Below are 21,047 nucleotides of genomic sequence, written 5' to 3'. Positions count from 1 at the left end.
TCTTCAAATTGTACTCATTTTTAGATATTTTGTAAAAGACAATGAAATTAGGCCACTAGTAATTTTTTTTCTAAAATTTTTATTAGTTTCGGGGATATTGGGTCCAAAATTTGGCCCGTTTTGAGAAAATTTTGCGTATTGAGTGCAATTGCTACTCTGAGGAGTAGTTTTAGCAACATGAATATGACAGAAACATTTCTTTTTAATTTTTTTACTAATCTGGGTAGATTTCTACAGTAAAAGTAAAAATTCAACATGATTACATTTTCAATTGTCTAGAAATCGTGCTCCAAAACCACAACATTTGAAATTTTACCCTAACTTTGAGCTCTAATATCTCTTAAGGCCAATACTTGTACGTAGTTTTTTTAGGTGTTTTTGAAAGACACTAAGATATACATTGATTTTTTGGAACAAAAACCATGTGCATGCAGAGACCTGGGAAGAAGTAACCTGCCAAAAATCACTTTTTGCGTTCAACACGCTTTGATAGATTACCCATAACAACCGTGGCCTTAGGTCTACCATGAACAATATAAGTTATTTATTTTTCTTAAATATGCATCTTCAAATATCTGAAAAACAATCTATGTGCTCGGGTGATAAAAAACCTACAGAAGTCCTAGAAGTAGCCTTATTTTGCTAATTTTTTAACTAAAAAAATACCCTAGTAACGGTATAGATATACTTAGCAACGGCTACTTTACAGCCTTATTAATTAGTAATGCTATTAAAAATTTTAACATAATACTTTTTTATAAAGAAACTGTACAAGAGAACTTGAAAAAAATTTTTTTTTTCAATTTTATCAATGAAAGAAAGAACCATTAAACTTCAAGATCGTTTTTTCCGTTTAAAACTGATGGGAAATACAGTTTTCTGAATAACCTCCTCTTTGATTAGTTGGTGTTGGTGCATCAATCTTACAAACAACGTCAAGAGACAAACATTGGAGAATATTTTCTTTGGTTGGCCACTTGAAGCAGTTCTTTCCAGGTGTAACAGACAATTCCATACAAGAAACATATATACCATCATCATTGACCTAATGGTTGAGGTAAAGTAACGTCTAATCATTGCTGCTTCCTAAATATTCCTTGAAATTAGTTAATATGGTTAATAAACCAATAAAGCAAAAAATAAAGCAAAAAAAAGCACCAAAAATTAGATCCATCAAAGGGATGTATCTAATTTTTGGGGCTTTTTTTGCTTTCCTGCTGATGATTTGAAATTCATTTGAAATTTTGGGACCCAATATCTCCGAAATTAAAAAAAATTTTAGAAAAAAAAAATTACCAGTGGCCTACTTTCATTGTCTTTTACAAAATATCTAAAAATGAGTACAATTTGAAGACATCACTTCCAAAATTTGCTTATTTTGTCTACATTTCTCAGACAATGGCTCTTAAGAACGGAAGAACACGCAAGATATGTCGTTCTACTGACAGAAATATTATTCACCATGTCAAAAAGAATCCTTTTGACAACAATGATTATACCATTTAAAAACTAAAACCTTCAGTATTCCGAAAGTTCGCAGACGGTTACAACTTCCAGGACTTCTGAGCTTCTGAGCAGCGAAAAAGCTTTTCATTTTTCAAATATACTGAACTTTTAATGTTTGAAAAAGTGTATAGTGGAACGATGAATCAAAGTACAATTTGAAAGGTTCTGATAAAAACTTGAATGTACATAGACCTAACTGAAAACATTTGAATCCTAAATTCACAAGAGTAGCGGTCAAGCTGGTGGAAAAGGTGCAATATTTTGCGCTGGGTTTTCTGATTTTAGCGGAGTTTGACCTGTTCATCGAATAAATCGCGTTATGAATCGATTTACTTATCACACATCTCATATTCTTGAGGAAAAATGTTTTCTAATGCTGATCATCATCAGCATTAGAATCAGACGACCCGAAACACGTCTGACCTATTTAGACAATAGTTTGAAACAAATCAAATTGAAACAATCAAAAGACAGGCATAATAGCCTGATTCGTTTTTTCTAAGCTTATGACTGTTAATATTATTCTGTATTCACTTCTTTTTTTATAAATCTTTTCTTTTCAGACCGTGGCTGCCTCACTTAGTTCTTGTCGTAAATGCCCTGATTCGTTTTGCAAAATTCTGTTATTAAAAAAAGTTAGTTTTGATCATCATTTTTATTTTATTAAAGTTATAAATTTGCATCAAGACCGAATGAGAAAAGTTGCTTAAAAAAAACGATGGTATCCTACTTTAGATCCAGAGATCGTGCCCCTCTGTGCCATAATTAAGTACTCCAAGAAACTGCCTGAGCACGAAATATAAAAATTAAGTTTCATTCAGGCAAAAAACTTAGCTTTGAAGAAAAATATATTTTATCTTTTAAATGTTAGTTTTTATCTGCCACATTCTTTTGTCTTCCTTGAGTAATTTGAACACTTAGTCTTAACACAGTGTCAAACGCCCCATAAAAAATTAAAATAATTTCTGGGAAATAACATTTTTCTTAGTCATAATGCAATACATCTGATAAATCATACATCTTATTGATATTTAAATCTTCTATAAAATATAATCATAAAATGTAATAGCATTAAAAGAAATAAACCTTAAAACTCTACAAGTTATCTGAAATATTATATGGAGTAACTTTAGTTAAGTCTTGCTATTGTCTTGATACGAAACCTCAGATGCTTTTGAATGAAGCGGTTGTTTTACATCTTCCTCTTCAAAAAATGGATCTTTTTTCTCCTCTATTGGCTGCAACGTGCACTGTCTGCTACTGTTTAAGCCACAAGTATTTTCAAAAGTAACTGGACTTGTGCTGGATCGCGATAGAGCTGCACTAATCTTGCGAGCCACATATGCGCCAGCTAAATTTTTCAAAAAAAATTTAAAAGGTATTTATTCTTATAAAAATTGAAAATTTTAACATAACTTCATTCAAATTTTCTGTTTTTATAAAAACAAAGTAATTATACATTTTAATGAAAATATTTTAAAACTGTAAACCAAAACGTCGTTTATTTTATAAAAAAGCATTTTAAACCTAAATATGATATTCAGCTGCTTAACAAACCAAATTATAATCTGATAATACTTATTTGTCTCAAACTTTGTAAAAAATACAGGTAGTTGTTAAACAGTTGATAGGATTTATTGCTTGGAAAGCAACAAACTATATCTCCACATTTTTTCCTTTTAAACACTTGTTTTGTTCAAATCAAATTAAAAAAGCTACTTGGTATTTATTTGTTTTTATGGAAATTGCTTACATTCACAAACAGTAACCTCTGTTTTCTAAGTTGAGAAGCATTCCAAGGTGGCAGACCAGGACACCAAAAAAGGTTTAATTCATAAATGTAATTAAAACTTAAATAAATTAAAAAAAGTAGTAAGAAATTTGTCTCTAAAAGCACCATATGCTGGTTTTAGTACTGATATGTATATTTAACACCAAGTATTTATTATTTATTATATATATATATATATATATATATATATATATATATATATATATATATATATATATATATATATATATATATATATATACTTATATATATATATACTTATATATATATACTTATATATATATATATATATATATATATATATATATATATATATATATATATATATATATATATATATACATATATATATTTCTTTTTTTAAATTCCATCTTAAATAATAGAATGTTAAAAAATCATCAGAACCATAATTTAAAATTTTGGCTTGCCTTTTTACTATTTACATAGTGACTTTATTTACTTAAAAAAAGAAATAATTAGAATTTAACTTGAACTTATTGCTTCAATAAATTAATTTATAACTTAAATAGAAGAAAAAGTTAAAAGATAATCAAAACTAAATTGCAAGAAGTGTGGAGGCAGAAAATTGTATGTTAATAAAAGAGAAAGTTTTTTATGGACAATCTCAAATCAAAAACCCTTGTGTTTTAAAATGTTCATTAAGGGTTCTATACCAAGAGTGACACAAAGTCTATTAAAACTTGGATGTTAAGTGTTGCCAAATATTTAATAAATACAGTTGCTAAGAAACTTCAATAATAAAAAAAGAAACAAAAAAAAAAAAGCAAACAAATTCAATACAATCTACACCACACATGGAGCTTATTAAAGTACTTTAGCATAGTTAAAACTTGAATACCACAAGTTGTAAAACTAAGGTTGTAATTATCAAGCCATATCAGAAAAGGTGCACAAACATGAAGTTTATACTCAGCCATACACCTTCAAACGATAAAAGGGAGCTAGCACTGTAAAAGCTTCAGAAAATTTCAAGAATGGAAAAATTTCTATCATCTTGATTTAGAGGCAACAGGAAGACAGGAAGGGCAATTTCAAATAACCTTTAATTGATTTTCATAGACAAAAATGACATCAGAGACCTGGTTCTGTCGAGCAATTCTTGTGCTCCTCAAAATAAGAAACAAATACTGATTATGATGATCCAGAAGCACAACAATCTAAACTCAATTGAGCAAAGTTTCAACAAGCCTGACTACTCTTTAAGAAAATGATACAGTTTATTCTGTAAAAAATTTTCAAAATTACGTAAAATTAAAATCTTAAATAGGAGTTTATCAAAGAAAAATCAAGCAAGGTGAAACATACCGTCTATGATAAGTCATACCATTTTTTGTGTAACGATTTTCAATTTGCTTTGCAGATAACAATTTTAATTTGTAAACTTTATTGGAGAAAGAGTCTAGTATTATTAAAGGCTTCAAGCTAAACAACCATTGTAAATTTTTAATGCTATGCATTTACTAGGGAGGGTCGCACATATTAGAAAAACAAGTTTATTGACGGATTAAGATAAGATTTAAAGAGGGAGTGCGAAATTATAAGTATTTTTTAAATAGAACTTTGTATTATTTCTCTTACATTAAAGCTCAACATCTTTTTAAATTTCTTTAAGATTATTTTCGTATTTTTGAGAACCCTTCATAAAAAATTTTATTCAACAAAAAAAGAGTCCTGGGGTCAATTCTATAAATAAATTTTTAGCGCAAATTTATGCTGAACTCACAGACTTTTTACAGTTTTTTGTAAATAGAAAAAAATATAGTTTTTGCAGCGTTACTTCCAAAGTTCTAAATTTTTATAAGATCAACCTCTAGGCTTGATGCTAGGAAACAATTTTTTTGTTGCATGCAACCCAATATAGTTCAGGGGGCATTTTTTCTGTCTTAAAGGTGTTATCAATGCTATAAAACTTTTTTCGACAGATTCTGCATTAGGGCGGGTCAAATTTTTATTTTTAAGAAGCAGCATTTTGTGGGGGGTTCGTATATATGTGTATAGGATGTATACCAATTTTTAGGTCTGTGCTAGCCTCCCTAGGAGTCGCACCCAAAATCTGATTTTTAAGCATTTTAAAGAAAAAGGGGGTATAAGAAACTTTTATATATAACTATTTTACATTTGTTTTATTTTATTTATATAATTGGAATGCTTTAGATATACTACAAAAATGTTCTACTAAAATACTGTTTAGGTATTTTATTAGAATAGGGGATTCAAGATGTTTAAAAAGGATATAAGCTTTAAAATGCTTTCTGTTCATATATATTACCTTTTCTAAGCAAAAAAACAAAACTTTTAGAAATGTAAAAAAAATAGAATGAAAAGTTTTTATAGGCTACAAAAAAATGTATATTTTTATAAATGTCTTATTTCCATTGCGCTTTCCAATCAAATTTAGGCAACTTTCCCCTGGACTCCATCAGGTTTATTACACATTTGTGACGTTTTTCGTAGCCATATCTATTTTCTGATGCCTTTGTGACTACTCCAGCTATTCTTTCCATATTCTGACTATGACAAGGATACTTTGGGATACTTAATGGACTGTCATTGGCTTTCAAAATATCTTCATTTGAATAGTCATTCAGTAAAGGTGGTGAATGAACTTCCTCGATGTCCCAATTTATTAATTCACAGAATCTATGGCTCCAAGATTTAATGTTGTAGGAAGTCTGAAATGTCTATTGGATTCGCTAGTAAACCTGGATTTAAGTATCCTTTGAATGACTGTAGTTCTAACTTGTTTTCTTTCATCACTTATCATCGCCAATAAAATGTTCTGGGTTAGCGAAATATGAGTTTTGCTTCAAAACTTGCTCCATTACCTCCTTATATTTTACATCAATAATTGCATAGCATTGCATAATTATTGTAGCCAAGTCAATAAGTGCTTTTGTTGGCTTTTCTGTAGAAATGTATAAGCGTAGAATACGATTTGCTCTTGTGAGCCACCGAGCATGATGAATGTTTCCGGGAGAATTTTTAGAGATTTCTTTTGAAACATCTCCTGATTGAGTAGATAAACAGATACTGTAAAGATATTTTTGATCTGAACTTAATTCACTAAAGATATTATCTAGAATTAAATGAAAAGAACCATTGATTTTTTTTGAAAGGAACTACTTCTAAATTAGTTGAGTCTTCTGTTACTTTTTTACCAATTTCTCCTTTAAATGATCCAGGGCCAGAAGTTTTTCCATCAATCAACTCAAATACATGTTTAAAGGGAAGTTCATTCAAATGTAGTTGACAAACGAGCCACTGCATTGGTCTATCGAGTTCTGTTTCAATTCATTTTATCACTCCTCTAAACTTTCCAGTATTTACTACAGTTGCATCACATAAGAGAGCATTTAAAGAACCGCTGCTGCCGGTTTCAAATATTAAATGGAGAATTTCATTAGCAATGCAGCAAGAAGTTCCATTATCAGGTGTTAGATGATCTATATAGCTGCTGCTTGGTTCTCTAACAATTGTAATATGTTCTTCTTTAATTATCCCTGCAGTTGTTATTGTATTGTCTTTTCTTCCATCAAAACCAATACATTGTAATTTCAAATTTTCGCATTTTCTCTCATTTACATTTTTTTGTCCGACACGAAGTCTTTCTTTTTCTACTTTTTTCCTATCAAGCATATTTGATTCATTTAGTATACCCATGTCTTTTAGAGCAGCATTGACAATAGCAGCAGTTGCTCTGTAACTGACACGATAACGATCTGCTATGATTGCTAGTTCAATGTAATGAAACCTATTTTGATTACATCTTTTTAAGACATTAGGTTCGTATAGCTTGTCATATTCATTATTAGATTCATCTAATATGATATTATCCTCAGATTCATAAAAATTGTCATCGGTAATTTGTCTATCAGTGTCTTTCTCAACATTTGTATGTGTATTTAACTGTTTTTTTCTTTTTTCAGTTTTCTTTAAAGTAGATGTGTAGGTACGATCAAGTAGTCCAAGTTGATTTGTGCGTTTCTTTTACCCAACAAACGCATCCCATTCTTTTATTGGGACTTTAAAAGTACATCTGCATTTCTCTCTTTCTACTCCTAAATCATAACAGTTGCATGAACATATGTCAAACATGTTGTCAAAAGCTTTCAATTTGTCATAAAAATTAGCGTTTTTAGCATAAAAATTGGATGCTTTTTCCATTCATCTACTTACTTTTGAGAATACTCCCTCTGTTTCGATTGTTGGAAAACTGAATTTATGTTAAATATTTTCAATTTCAGCGGTAACTAATCTGTAACATTCATGAGCAGAAATTGATCCTTTGCCTTTAGTATCTTCATTTCTACGAACATAATAGCAATATTCCACATCTCTTTTTGTAGGAATCATTGCAGTCGGAAATTTAGAACCTTGTCCAAATGTTAAGTTGTCAGTTTTACTGCGAGTATGAAATTTTGCCATAATACAATGTATTGCTTATTATTAGTTATATTTTATTTTCAATTACTAAAAACAAAAAGTAGGCAAATATATATACAAACAATAAATATACTATGTATAGAGACTAAAATGCAACAAATAGAATAAACCAAAAAATTACATAGTAGCATAGCAAAAGTTCTTATGCTGACATGATATCATATTTTGAAAGGTGATGAAGTTAAAAATTTTGAAATTGAAATTTTTTTTTTTGCTTAAAGTTTTTATGTAAATAAAATGTATACCCAAAAAAAAAAAAAAAAAAAAAAATTGGGGGGCAAAAATTAGGGTGTGTGATGCAACGCTTAGAGGGTGTGTAAAATAAAATAATATTAGTCTACATAGTTTTTTATACCAATTAAAAAACTCCACATAATGCTGCTTGTCAAAATTTTAAAAAAAGTATGGTTTTAACCCGCCCTATTCTGCATATCGATGGTTAAACTCCAACACCACGTATCTAAAAAATCACAACTTTTCAAGAGAGCCATAAAACATGATATTTTTCAAAAAAACCACAGAAATAGAAAAAAAAAAAAAACGTCAAATTATTAAATTCTTTTGTTTGTTTATTTAAAATGTTGATTTGATTAAAATAAGTTTTTACTTTGAAATACGGGCAATTTTCTAAGATACGTGGAATTGACCTAAAGTTTTGTCTGAGATAAGTGTTGTTTAATAGGGTAAGTCAATAATAAAACTGCGTTATCTAAAGTGAAAAAGGACACAATTTATTAACTAAAAGGCATATAAAACTGTAAAAAGGCAGTCTTTTAAAAAATAGTAACGCTAAACAGTTACATAACCTCGTATATCTTCTTTGGTGTTCTAATGGTTAACTTTTAAGTGTCCTCCAACACCTGCAGTTGTCTTCACAAAAAGATTTCTTGTAAGGAAGGGAGTCATAAAAGTGATGGTAATCCTCTGGGATGACATACTTCAAGTCTTGTAAATGTTTCCATTTGGTGTATGGAAGCGGAATCCTTTCCTTAAATAGTTGTATAGGTGACTCATCTTTTTTAAATTTGATTGGTCTTCTAGGCAAATCCACAAAACTTCCATCAAAAAATAATTTGTATTGAACCGTTCCTGTGGGTAAGTACTGGAAACAGCGAACATCAACGACACATGGTTTACCCTTCTTTCTTCCTGGACGAACTGAATCGTAATAGTTTATATTAGAGAAATCCTTGAAAAAGTCATATTTCAAGTATGCACCCTCATAAAGGAAGGGAGTTTGCCGGGCCTCATTGGTATATTTTACATACTCAAATGGTAGGTACACGTCCTTTCCCTTGATTTGTTTTTCAATTCTCACATGTACTGAATCTCCCTCCATTTGCGAATGCTTTTTTCAGGTATTTCTGAGTTACATTGATATTATTTTGGACGGCAAAGTGAAGAAGGGCATTTGATACAAATTGGTTACGATTTTGATTTGTGCAACCATCTGTGTATACTACAATGGGGCGGCAAGGAGATAGACAATGTTCCTTCAAATAATCAAACAAACAGGAGGCAAATGTGTTGGCTGATAAATCCCCCTCTACTTCTGAAAACCATTAACATTTGCAATATTTATTAGCTAAGTTATAAACAGTGTAATTATGTGAACATAACTTCGTCTTATAATGCATGGCACTTCCTTTGTCATGGGGGTTAACTTAACAGATTCCATGTCTGCCGTCAAGCAATATATTTCACCATCAACTGCCTTCTGTTTGTCCCGTTCTTTTTCAGCTCGAGCCCTATTTTTCTCAGTAATGATGCTGATCGTAGTCTTCCTTTGAAACATTGCCTACTTTGAATGCGTAACAAGTATCACACTGATCATTTTTGATCTTTTTTGATCTTTTTTGGGAACGAAGAGGGATAAATTCTATTCTTCAAAAACTTGCATAAATTTAGTAAGGAATCCATACGGTTTATTGTGAGAAATGCAAAAGTCTTTGTATGATCTGTACAAATCAATTTTTGTATCCCATAAAGGTTCTAAATACATTTTCGACGTGGATGCTCTGCAATAATGAGATGGGACTTTTAGTAAACTTTCAAACCATTCAGAAATGATCTTTTTCTTTTCTGGTGTTTTTTTCTCTCTACATCCACATTGTTCAATGACATCTTTTGGTAGAAAAGCACCATCTTCTTGTTCTGAATGCTGTGCAGCAATTTTTCTATAGTAAACAACAAATCGTCAGGTTAGAATTATTTTGTTCTACCTCCCATTTTATACGTTGAAAGAAAGTTTTTGACTTTTTTAAGAAATAATAACTTATTCTTTAAATAATTTATATTTAAAGAAACTATTTAGAAAAAGAATTTCAAAAAAAAATTTATTTTAAAAGTAATCATTACTTAGTAAAATTAACAATTCATTTTCTCCCAACGTTTAAAATTGGAGATAGAACAAAATAATTCTAACCTGATGAAATCTGAGTTAAGTGAATGCTTCAAAGCTATTCATTATACTTCTAAGCTAGTAATCAATTAGCTTAACTCATTACAGTTAACAAATTAAACAATAATTACCTGAAATAAACCAGCTGATTAATATTGTCACATGTTTTCATGATATGTGATGTTAGAATTCAGTTCTGCCAACTAACAAGATTCAGGACACAAATTTGCCTAATTTAAACACTTTTCCCGGTATTATTTAACATAAGTGTTGTTAGAATCAGGTGTAGAATTGGCCATAGTTTCTTATTCACTACTTAACTCAAAACAGCCAAATTTTGAGATACGTGGTGTTGGAGTTTAGCCATTGATATCTATATACGGAAAGTCGGCCTTTCGTTTTCACGACGGTTTTTCCATCAGAAAAAGAATTTACTTCCTAGTTGAATTCCAATCGAGCACCTGTCGACTGTTTGGCATGATTAAAAAAACGAACATACAAATAAGACTCAGTAACTATTTAATCTAAAAATTTAGTTTTTTTGAAACACATCGATGAGATGACAACAATAATCTCTTCAAACAAAAACCTATTTTTACAAATTTTCTCCTTCTTTTATACCAGACAATATCCCTAAAAAAACCTCATAAAAACCAACACATATTTACAATTAACACATAAATACAATTATTTTTATATCAACTATCAAAACTACTGATTCCGTAATGTTTCAAGCAATTTTCATAACGGAATTTCAAAAAAAATAATTTTTAGGCTTAATACATCACAACTTTACATAACAATATTTAGACAATATCATGATAAAAATAAAATCTATTTTTAAACTTGTAACATTCTCAAATTTGAATTGGGTTATTTTCTCTATATCTTGGGATTCACTAACCTTAAAAATGGTCAGATACCAATTTTCAGCCAATACTTCCCCTTTAATTTGAATTATTCAGGAAAAGGTACGACTAAAATGGCATTTTCAGCCTAAAGTTCAAAATAGCATATCTTTCTAATGATTCAAAATACCAAAACCTTCTTTTTTATAATAAGCTGGTTTAACATCTCTTCTTTAATCTGAAAAAAAATCAAGCTTATGAGAGTTGGGCAACTCCAAGATTTAGTGAAAGTGTAATCCATAGTAAAAAGATAGAAAGTTTTTCTTCGCCTTTTTAAAATCAAAAAATGACTGTCAAAAAACTTTATTTGTCTTACTTTCTCTACATATTTGGATTCAGCACCCTCAAAAATGGTTAAGTACTAATTTTCTAGTGTTGTTATCGACTTGGACTAAGTCGAGTAGTCGAAAGTCGAAACTAGTCGACTTTAAATTGAATAGTCGATTAAATCGACTATGGGTCTCCTACTAATCGACTAAAAGTCGATTTAGTCGGGTAATCATCCCAACATCCTGTCAATAAATTTTTCCTTTCGTTTTAAACAATAGAATTTTAGTTCACTTAAAGTCTCTCGGATTCGTCGAAAATTTTTGGTCTTGTCTAACCAGGGCTGGGGAGTCGGTAAACTGGTAAACCATAAATTGGCTTTGCTAAATTCTTTAAAACTATGACAAACTATTTTTTTCTACATTCATTCTGTGTATAAGTTATTTATTGTTAACTGTTTATATTTCTGTTGTTAAACATAAAAATAGAAAATTCTATAATATTCATATACCAGAAGTCTACAGCAATATAGTAGATGGAGTAGTTCCCTGGGCATCAAACCATTGTTCTTTTGATAGCTACAAAACTAGTTGATATTTTGTATTATTTATTATATCTCAAGTTATCACGTACTAAAGAAGTCAAGTAAATGATGTCAATTTCTTTTCATCATCCGCGTTATTTCTTAAAATGTTAAGAATGTCTATCTATATAAAATTAAACTTAACTTGGTTCGCTGTTATCTTTAATAAATAAAAGGAAGTTGATGTGACTGGTGAGACGCAGGGTTGTGGAGTTGGAGTCGTGGAGTCGGAGTCGGAGCTCATTTTGCCTTTAGTCGGAGCCAGAGTCGGAGTCGGAAAAATTGTACCGACTCCGACTCCAATTTAAAAAAAATCTTTCAAAGTTTCATAATTTTCATATGGATTTTATAGATGTTACTAATTAAAATATTTTATGTTCTGTCAGTCTAAAGCACAAGTGTCAGACTCTAGCCCTCCAGTTGTAACAAAACTACAAGTCCCAGGATACTCTGATATCCAAACAAGTTGTAGGATATCCAAACATAATGGGAATTGTAGTTTGCAACAACTGGAAAGCAATGAGTTTGACAAGTTAGTTTAAGGGCTTTAAAACAGTGATAAACAATAGGGTATTTTGCTGCTTATCACAGAGAATCATAAATTACCTCCCCTGTGCTCTCCTCTAACATCCCTTAAACTAGATAACTTCATGATGCCCCAACCCCCGACTTAAACTGTCTGACACTGTGCTGCATACTCTTAGAAGAAAGCTAGGCTCGCCACCACCAAGCACAAAAGAGCTGCTTCACAAAACAGAAAGACTGTAAGTATTCAATTAACTTTGTTTCTCAGGAGAGAGAGTGAGAGAGAGAGAGAGAGAGAGTGAGAGTATTTAAAAATTAGTGATTGAAGAAGCTGTTAAACAAAAAGAAGAACTTAAAGAATCTCTCAAGGGACCCTTGGTATTTTTTAACAAAGTGAACTATTTTGCAATCAATATCCGATTTGTTTTTGAAAAAAATGAAGTAGTTACATTGATATTGGCAGTAAAAGACATTAAAGCTAATCACACCAGCAAACTTCTCCAAGTCTTGATGGAAAAGGTTCTTTAAGAATATGAACTTAAAGAAGAACAAATTCTTTCTGTCCAACTCACAACTTTTCAAACATGATTTTGACAAATAATTTTATTAGTGACTGCCTAAGAGTTTATTGCATAACAAGAGTTCAGATAAGTTGTTTGTTCAGAAATTGTTTTCTAATAAATATTGTTTAAAGCACTAAGTGGTTGGATTATTTATATCATGGTGATGAAATAGCCAATCTTAACATTTTACTACAGTGAATTTGTTGTTTCAAATTGGTTACTTATGAAAGAGTCGGAGTCGGGAGTCAGAGTCGGTCCATGATAAAATCAAAGAGTCGGAGTCGGAACAGCGGCTTACCGACTCCCCAGCCCTGGTTAGACAAGACCAAAAATTTTCGACGAATCCGAGAGACTTTAAGTGAACTAAAATTCTATTGTTTAAAACGAAAGGAAAAATTTATTGACAGGATGTTGGGATGATTACCCGACTAAATCGACTTTTAGTCGATTAGTAGGAGACCCATAGTCGATTTAATCGACTATTCAATTTAAAGTCGACTAGTTTCGACTTTCGACTACTCGACTTAGTCCAAGTCGATAACAACACTAGAAAATTAGTACTTAACCATTTTTGAGGGTGCTGAATCCAAATATGTAGAGAAAGTAAGACAAATAAAGTTTTTTGACAGTCATTTTTTGATTTTAAAAAGGCGAAGAAAAACTTTCTATCTTTTTACTATGGATTACACTTTCACTAAATCTTGGAGTTGCCCAACTCTCATAAGCTTGATTTTTTTTCAGATTAAAGAAGAGATGTTAAACCAGCTTATTATAAAAAAGAAGGTTTTGGTATTTTGAATCATTAGAAAGATATGCTATTTTGAACTTTAGGCTGAAAATGCCATTTTAGTCGTACCTTTTCCTGAATAATTCAAATTAAAGGGGAAGTATTGGCTGAAAATTGGTATCTGACCATTTTTAAGGTTAGTGAATCCCAAGATATAGAGAAAATAACCCAATTCAAATTTGAGAATGTTACAAGTTTAAAAATAGATTTTATTTTTATCATGATATTGTCTAAATATTGTTATGTAAAGTTGTGATGTATTAAGCCTAAAAATTATTTTTTTTGAAATTCCGTTATGAAAATTGCTTGAAACATTACGGAATCAGTAGTTTTGATAGTTGATATAAAAATAATTGTATTTATGTGTTAATTGTAAATATGTGTTGGTTTTTATGAGGTTTTTTTAGGGATATTGTCTGGTATAAAAGAAGGAGAAAATTTGTAAAAATAGGTTTTTGTTTGAAGAGATTATTGTTGTCATCTCATCGATGTGTTTCAAAAAAACTAAATTTTTAGATTAAATAGTTACTGAGTCTTATTTGTATGTTCGTTTTTTTAATCATGCCAAACAGTCGACAGGTGCTCGATTGGAATTCAACTAGGAAGTAAATTCTTTTTCTGATGGAAAAACCGTCGTGAAAACGAAAGGCCGACTTTCCGTATATAGATATCAATGGCTAAACTCCAACACCACGTATCTCAAAATTTGGCTGTTTTGAGTTAAGTAGTGAATAAGAAACTATGGCCAATTCTACACCTGATTCTAACAACACTTATGTTAAATAATACCGGGAAAAGTGTTTAAATTAGGCAAATTTGTGTCCTGAATCTTGTTAGTTGGCAGAACTGAATTCTAACATCACATATCATGAAAACATGTGACAATATTAATCAGCTGGTTTATTTCAGGTAATTATTGTTTAATTTGTTAACTGTAATGAGTTAAGCTAATTGATTACTAGCTTAGAAGTATAATGAATAGCTTTGAAGCATTCACTTAACTCAGATTTCATCAGGTTAGAATTATTTTGTTCTATCTCCAATTTTAAACGTTGGGAGAAAATGAATTGTTAATTTTACTAAGTAATGATTACTTTTAAAATAAATTTTTTTTTGAAATTCTTTTTCTAAATAGTTTCTTTAAATATAAATTATTTAAAGAATAAGTTATTATTTCTTAAAAAAGTCAAAAACTTTCTTTCAACGTATAAAATGGGAGGTAGAACAAAATAATTCTAACCTGACGATTTGTTGTTTACTATAGAAAAATTGCTGCACAGCATTCAGAACAAGAAGATGGTGCTTTTCTACCAAAAGATGTCATTGAACAATGTGGATGTAGAGAGAAAAAAACACCAGAAAAGAAAAAGATCATTTCTGAATGGTTTGAAAGTTTACTAAAAGTCCCATCTCATTATTGCAGAGCATCCACGTCGAAAATGTATTTAGAACCTTTATGGGATACAAAAATTGATTTGTACAGATCATACAAAGACTTTTGCATTTCTCACAATAAACCGTATGGATTCCTTACTAAATTTATGCAAGTTTTTGAAGAATAGAATTTATCCCTCTTCGTTCCCAAAAAAGATCAAAAAAGATCAAAAATGATCAGTGTGATACTTGTTACGCATTCAAAGTAGGCAATGTTTCAAAGGAAGACTACGATCAGCATCATTACTGAGAAAAATAGGGCTCGAGCTGAAAAAGAACGGGACAAACAGAAGGCAGTTGATGGTGAAATATATTGCTTGACGGCAGACATGGAATCTGTTAAGTTAACCCCCATGACAAAGGAAGTGCCATGCATTATAAGACGAAGTTATGTTCACATAATTACACTGTTTATAACTTAGCTAATAAATATTGCAAATGTTAATGGTTTTCAGAAGTAGAGGGGGATTTATCAGCCAACACATTTGCCTCCTGTTTGTTTGATTATTTGAAGGAACATTGTCTATCTCCTTGCCGCCCCATTGTAGTATACACAGATGGTTGCACAAATCAAAATCGTAACCAATTTGTATCAAATGCCCTTCTTCACTTTGCCGTCCAAAATAATATCAATGTAACTCAGAAATACCTGAAAAAAGCATTCGCAAATGGAGGGAGATTCAGTACATGTGAGAATTGAAAAACAAATCAAGGGAAAGGACGTGTACCTACCATTTGAGTATGTAAAATATACCAATGAGGCCCGGCAAACTCCCTTCCTTTATGAGGGTGCATACTTGAAATATGACTTTTTCAAGGATTTCTCTAATATAAACTATTACGATTCAGTTCGTCCAGGAAGAAAGAAGGGTAAACCATGTGTCGTTGATGTTCGCTGTTTCCAGTACTTACCCACAGGAACGGTTCAATACAAATTATTTTTTGATGGAAGTTTTGTGGATTTGCCTAGAAGACCAATCAAATTTAAAAAAGATGAGTCACCTATACAACTATTTAAGGAAAGGATTCCGCTTCCATACACCAAATGGAAACATTTACAAGACTTGAAGTATGTCATCCCAGAGGATTACCATCACTTTTATGACTCCCTTCCTTACAAGAAATCTTTTTGTGAAGACAACTGCAGGTGTTGGAGGACACTTAAAAGTTAACCATTAGAACACCAAAGAAGATATACGAGGTTATGTAACTGTTTAGCGTTACTATTTTTTAAAAGACTGCCTTTTTACAGTTTTATATGCCTTTTAGTTAATAAATTGTGTCCTTTTTCACTTTAGATAACGCAGTTTTATTATTGACTTACCCTATTAAACAACACTTATCTCAGACAAAACTTTAGGTCAATTCCACGTATCTTAGAAAATTGCCCGTATTTCAAAGTAAAAACTTATTTTAATCAAATCAACATTTTAAATAAACAAACAAAAGAATTTAATAATTTGACGTTTTTTTTTTTTTTCTATTTCTGTGGTTTTTTTGAAAAATATCATGTTTTATGGCTCTCTTGAAAAGTTGTGATTTTTTAGATACGTGGTGTTGGAGTTTAACCATCGATATGCAGAATAGGGCGGGTTAAAACCATACTTTTTTTAAAATTTTGACAAGCAGCATTATGTGGAGTTTTTTAATTGGTATAAAAAACTATGTAGACTAATATTATTTTATTTTACACACCCTCTAAGCGTTGCATCACACACCCTAATTTTTGCCCCCCAATTTTTTTTTTTTTTTTTTTTTTTGGGTATACATTTTATTTACATAAAAACTTTAAGCAAAAAAAAAAATTTCAATTTCAAAATTTTTAACTTCATCACCTTTCAAAATATGATATCATGTCAGCATAAGAACTTTTGCTATGCTACTATGTAATTTTTTGGTTTATTCTATTTGTTGCATTTTAGTCTCTATACATAGTATATTTATTGTTTGTATATATATTTGCCTACTTTTTGTTTTTAGTAATTGAAAATAAAATATAACTAATAATAAGCAATACATTGTATTATGGCAAAATTTCATACTCGCAGTAAAACTGACAACTTAACATTTGGACAAGGTTCTAAATTTCCGACTGCAATGATTCCTACAAAAAGAGATGTGGAATATTGCTATTATGTTCGTAGAAATGAAGATACTAAAGGCAAAGGATCAATTTCTGCTCATGAATGTTACAGATTAGTTACCGCTGAAATTGAAAATATTTAACATAAATTCAGTTTTCCAACAATCGAAACAGAGGGAGTATTCTCAAAAGTAAGTAGATGAATGGAAAAAGCATCCAATTTTTATGCTAAAAACGCTAATTTTTATGACAAATTGAAAGCTTTTGACAACATGTTTGACATATGTTCATGCAACTGTTATGATTTAGGAGTAGAAAGAGAGAAATGCAGATGTACTTTTAAAGTCCCAATAAAAGAATGGGATGCGTTTGTTGGGTAAAAGAAACGCACAAATCAACTTGGACTACTTGATCGTACCTACACATCTACTTTAAAGAAAACTGAAAAAAGAAAAAAACAGTTAAATACACATACAAATGTTGAGAAAGACACTGATAGACAAATTACCGATGACAATTTTTATGAATCTGAGGATAATATCATATTAGATGAATCTAATAATGAATATGACAAGCTATACGAACCTAATGTCTTAAAAAGATGTAATCAAAATAGGTTTCATTACATTGAACTAGCAATCATAGCAGATCGTTATCGTGTCAGTTACAGAGCAACTGCTGCTATTGTCAATGCTGCTCTAAAAGACATGGGTATACTAAATGAATCAAATATGCTTGATAGGAAAAAAGTAGAAAAAGAAAGACTTCGTGTCGGACAAAAAAATGTAAATGAGAGAAAATGCGAAAATTTGAAATTACAATGTATTGGTTTTGATGGAAGAAAAGACAATACAATAACAACTGCAGGGATAATTAAAGAAGAACATATTACAATTGTTAGAGAACCAAGCAGCAGCTATATAGATCATCTAACACCTGATAATGGAACTTCTTGCTGCATTGCTAATGAAATTCTCCATTTAATATTTGAAACCGGCAGCAGCGGTTCTTTAAATGCTCTCTTATGTGATGCAACTGTAGTAAATACTGGAAAGTTTAGAGGAGTGATAAAATGAATTGAAACAGAACTCGATAGACCAATGCAGTGGCTCGTTTGTCAACTACATTTGAATGAACTTCCCTTTAAACATGTATTTGAGTTGATTGATGGAAAAACTTCTGGCCCTGGATCATTTAAAGGAGAAATTGGTAAAAAAGTAACAGAAGACTCAACTAATTTAGAAGTAGTTCCTTTCAAAAAAAATCAATGGTTCTTTTCATTTAATTCTAGATAATATCTTTAGTGAATTAAGTTCAGATCAAAAATATCTTTACAGTATCTGTTTATCTACTCAATCAGGAGATGTTTCAAAAGAAATCTCTAAAAATTCTCCCGGAAACATTCATCATGCTCGGTGGCTCACAAGAGCAAATCGTATTCTACGCTTATACATTTCTACAGAAAAGCCAACAAAAGCACTTATTGACTTGGCTACAATAATTATGCAATGCTATGCAATTATTGATGTAAAATATAAGGAGGTAATGGAGCAAGTTTTGAAGCAAAACTCATATTTCGCTAACCCAGAACATTTTATTGGCGATGATAAGTGATGAAAGAAAACAAGTTAGAACTACAGTCATTCAAAGGATACTTAAATCCAGGTTTACTAGCGAATCCAATAGACATTTCAGACTTCCTACAACATTAAATCTTGGAGCCATAGATTCTGTGAATTAATAAATTGGGACATCGAGGAAGTTCATTCACCACCTTTACTGAATGACTATTCAAATGAAGATATTTTGAAAGCCAATGACAGTCCATTAAGTATCCCAAAGTATCCTTGTCATAGTCAGAATATGGAAAGAATAGCTGGAGTAGTCACAAAGGCATCAGAAAATAGATATGGCTACGAAAAACGTCACAAATGTGTAATAAACCTGATGGAGTCCAGGGGAAAGTTGCCTAAATTTGATTGGAAAGCGCAATGGAAATAAGACATTTATAAAAATATACATTTTTTTGTAGCCTATAAAAACTTTTCATTCTATTTTTTTTACATTTCTAAAAGTTTTGTTTTTTTGCTTAGAAAAGGTAATATATATGAACAGAAAGCATTTTAAAGCTTATATCCTTTTTAAACATCTTGAATCCCCTATTCTAATAAAATACCTAAACAGTATTTTAGTAGAACATTTTTGTAGTATATCTAAAGCATTCCAATTATATAAATAAAATAAAACAAATGTAAAATAGTTATATATAAAAGTTTCTTATACCCCCTTTTTCTTTAAAATGCTTAAAAATCAGATTTTGGGTGCGACTCCTAGGGAGGCTAGCACAGACCTAAAAATTGGTATACATCCTATACACATATATACGAACCCCCCACAAAATGCTGCTTCTTAAAAATAAAAATTTGACCCGCCCTAATGCAGAATCTGTCGAAAAAAGTTTTATAGCATTGATAACACCTTTAAGACAGAAAAAATGCCCCCTGAACTATATTGGGTTGCATGCAACAAAAAAATTGTTTCCTAGCATCAAGCCTAGAGGTCCCCCACAAAATGCTGCTTCTTACAAAAAAAAAATTTGACCCGCCCTACTGGGCAGCCATTTTAATAGATTTTTTGTTAACGAGTGAAAATTTAGAGTTTTTCGGAACTCGCATGGCTCTGCGACCTCTTTGATGTAAAGCGATGAGTTGTACGTCCATCTCTTATACGTCCATGACTTTATCAAGCTTTAATATTGTTATGATTCTGACCAATTAGTAAAGAAATATCATTATAAGGACCTGTCTATATGGACAAAGGCTAGCCCGTTTGCCGAGCTAGCCCGGAAAATGACTCGGTTTTAAAATTGCGTTTACATGAATTTTTTGTCAAAAAAATGAAAAATGATATCGAGGTCAGCCTGGCTTTTTCAAGCAGGACGGGCCTCTTTATCGGTAAAATAATGACTTTAAAGTTGGCGGCTAGCGACAAAAAAACACATTGCATTTTAACAATGTTTAACTGGTATTATAATACAAATAATGCTTCTTAAAAGCCTAATTGTATTACATAAGCTTCACAAATTTAAATTTGATAATTTTTTAAATATTATTCTTTTACGAAAACGATAACAATCACTTAAAAAGATGAAACAAGCAAGAGAGAGGCGCCTTAAAAATAAAAAATAGTAGTTGCTGGTTTAAAACTGACAGAATTGATTTATGGTGGCATAATATAATAACTGGTGTAGCTCCCATTGATGTATGGAAAACAAATTTTAGGCTTTCACGGTTTCTTTTCATGAATTTGGTTTCAGAGTTAAGCCCTTATTTATCTCCTGACCCTTTTTCGCCTAACTCTAGAGCTCTATCAGCAGATAAAAAAGTAGCTATTACTTTATATTACCTAAAAGATGCTGGATCTTTGGTAAATTATAAAAGCAAAACAACTAAAATCTTAAGTACACGGAAGTTGCCAGTTTTATTATTAAATTTATTATTTTACGCGGAAGCTTTCAAGTTTAAAAAACGTAAGAATTTGTACGCATGCGTAAAAATTTATATAAGAAATTAATCAGCCCGCTTTCCATATAAACAGGCCCAAAATAGTTTATCTTGTAAAGATAAATTAATTACAAAGAGTGAGCCATGCGTAAGTATATCATTTATAGCGGTTTCTTTAATTCAACCAAAATATCTGAACATCGAACCTAATTTGCTGTATCACATAAACTT

The 21,047-nt window shown here is 30.8% G+C and overlaps 3 protein-coding genes and 1 long non-coding RNA gene across 4 annotated transcripts; 1 reads left to right on the top strand and 3 right to left on the bottom strand.

Moving 5' to 3' along the window:
- Nucleotides 1-2,468: 2,468 nt before the first annotated feature.
- Nucleotides 2,469-4,886, bottom strand: LOC149880164 (uncharacterized). The gene is made up of 2 exons (XR_016446477.1): nt 4,625-4,886; nt 2,469-2,857 (listed from the first exon to the last, which is right to left on the bottom strand). It is a non-coding gene; the product is annotated as an uncharacterized LOC149880164 (long non-coding RNA).
- A 681-nt stretch (nt 4,887-5,567) lies between these two features.
- Nucleotides 5,568-7,802, bottom strand: LOC145185344 (uncharacterized). Its single transcript, XM_090070821.1, has 2 exons — nt 7,496-7,802; nt 5,568-7,377 (listed from the first exon to the last, which is right to left on the bottom strand). The coding sequence occupies exon 2, from the start codon at nt 6,977-6,979 to the stop codon at nt 6,611-6,613; it is 369 nt and encodes a 122-aa protein (XP_089926947.1). The 5' UTR covers nt 6,980-7,377; nt 7,496-7,802; the 3' UTR covers nt 5,568-6,610.
- A 665-nt stretch (nt 7,803-8,467) lies between these two features.
- LOC149880163 (uncharacterized) lies at nt 8,468-10,565 on the bottom strand. The gene is made up of 2 exons (XM_090070606.1): nt 10,295-10,565; nt 8,468-9,939 (listed from the first exon to the last, which is right to left on the bottom strand). The coding sequence occupies exons 1-2, from the start codon at nt 10,333-10,335 to the stop codon at nt 9,642-9,644; spliced, it is 339 nt and encodes a 112-aa protein (XP_089926732.1). The 5' UTR covers nt 10,336-10,565; the 3' UTR covers nt 8,468-9,641.
- Nucleotides 10,566-14,434: 3,869 nt separating this feature from the next.
- LOC149880162 (uncharacterized) lies at nt 14,435-16,532 on the top strand. The gene is made up of 2 exons (XM_090070602.1): nt 14,435-14,705; nt 15,061-16,532. The coding sequence occupies exons 1-2, from the start codon at nt 14,665-14,667 to the stop codon at nt 15,356-15,358; spliced, it is 339 nt and encodes a 112-aa protein (XP_089926728.1). The 5' UTR covers nt 14,435-14,664; the 3' UTR covers nt 15,359-16,532.
- The last annotated feature ends 4,515 nt before the right edge of the window (nt 16,533-21,047 follow it).

The sequence above is a fragment of the Hydra viridissima genome, unplaced genomic scaffold (assembly GCF_058129835.1).
Source record: "Hydra viridissima isolate aposymbiotic clone 2 unplaced genomic scaffold, HvirCarnegie_v1 scaffold_13, whole genome shotgun sequence".
Classification (NCBI taxonomy): domain Eukaryota; kingdom Metazoa; phylum Cnidaria; class Hydrozoa; order Anthoathecata; family Hydridae; genus Hydra; species Hydra viridissima.
The sequence above is the reverse complement of the archived record's forward strand: the minus strand, read 5'-3'. Positions and strand labels throughout refer to the sequence as shown.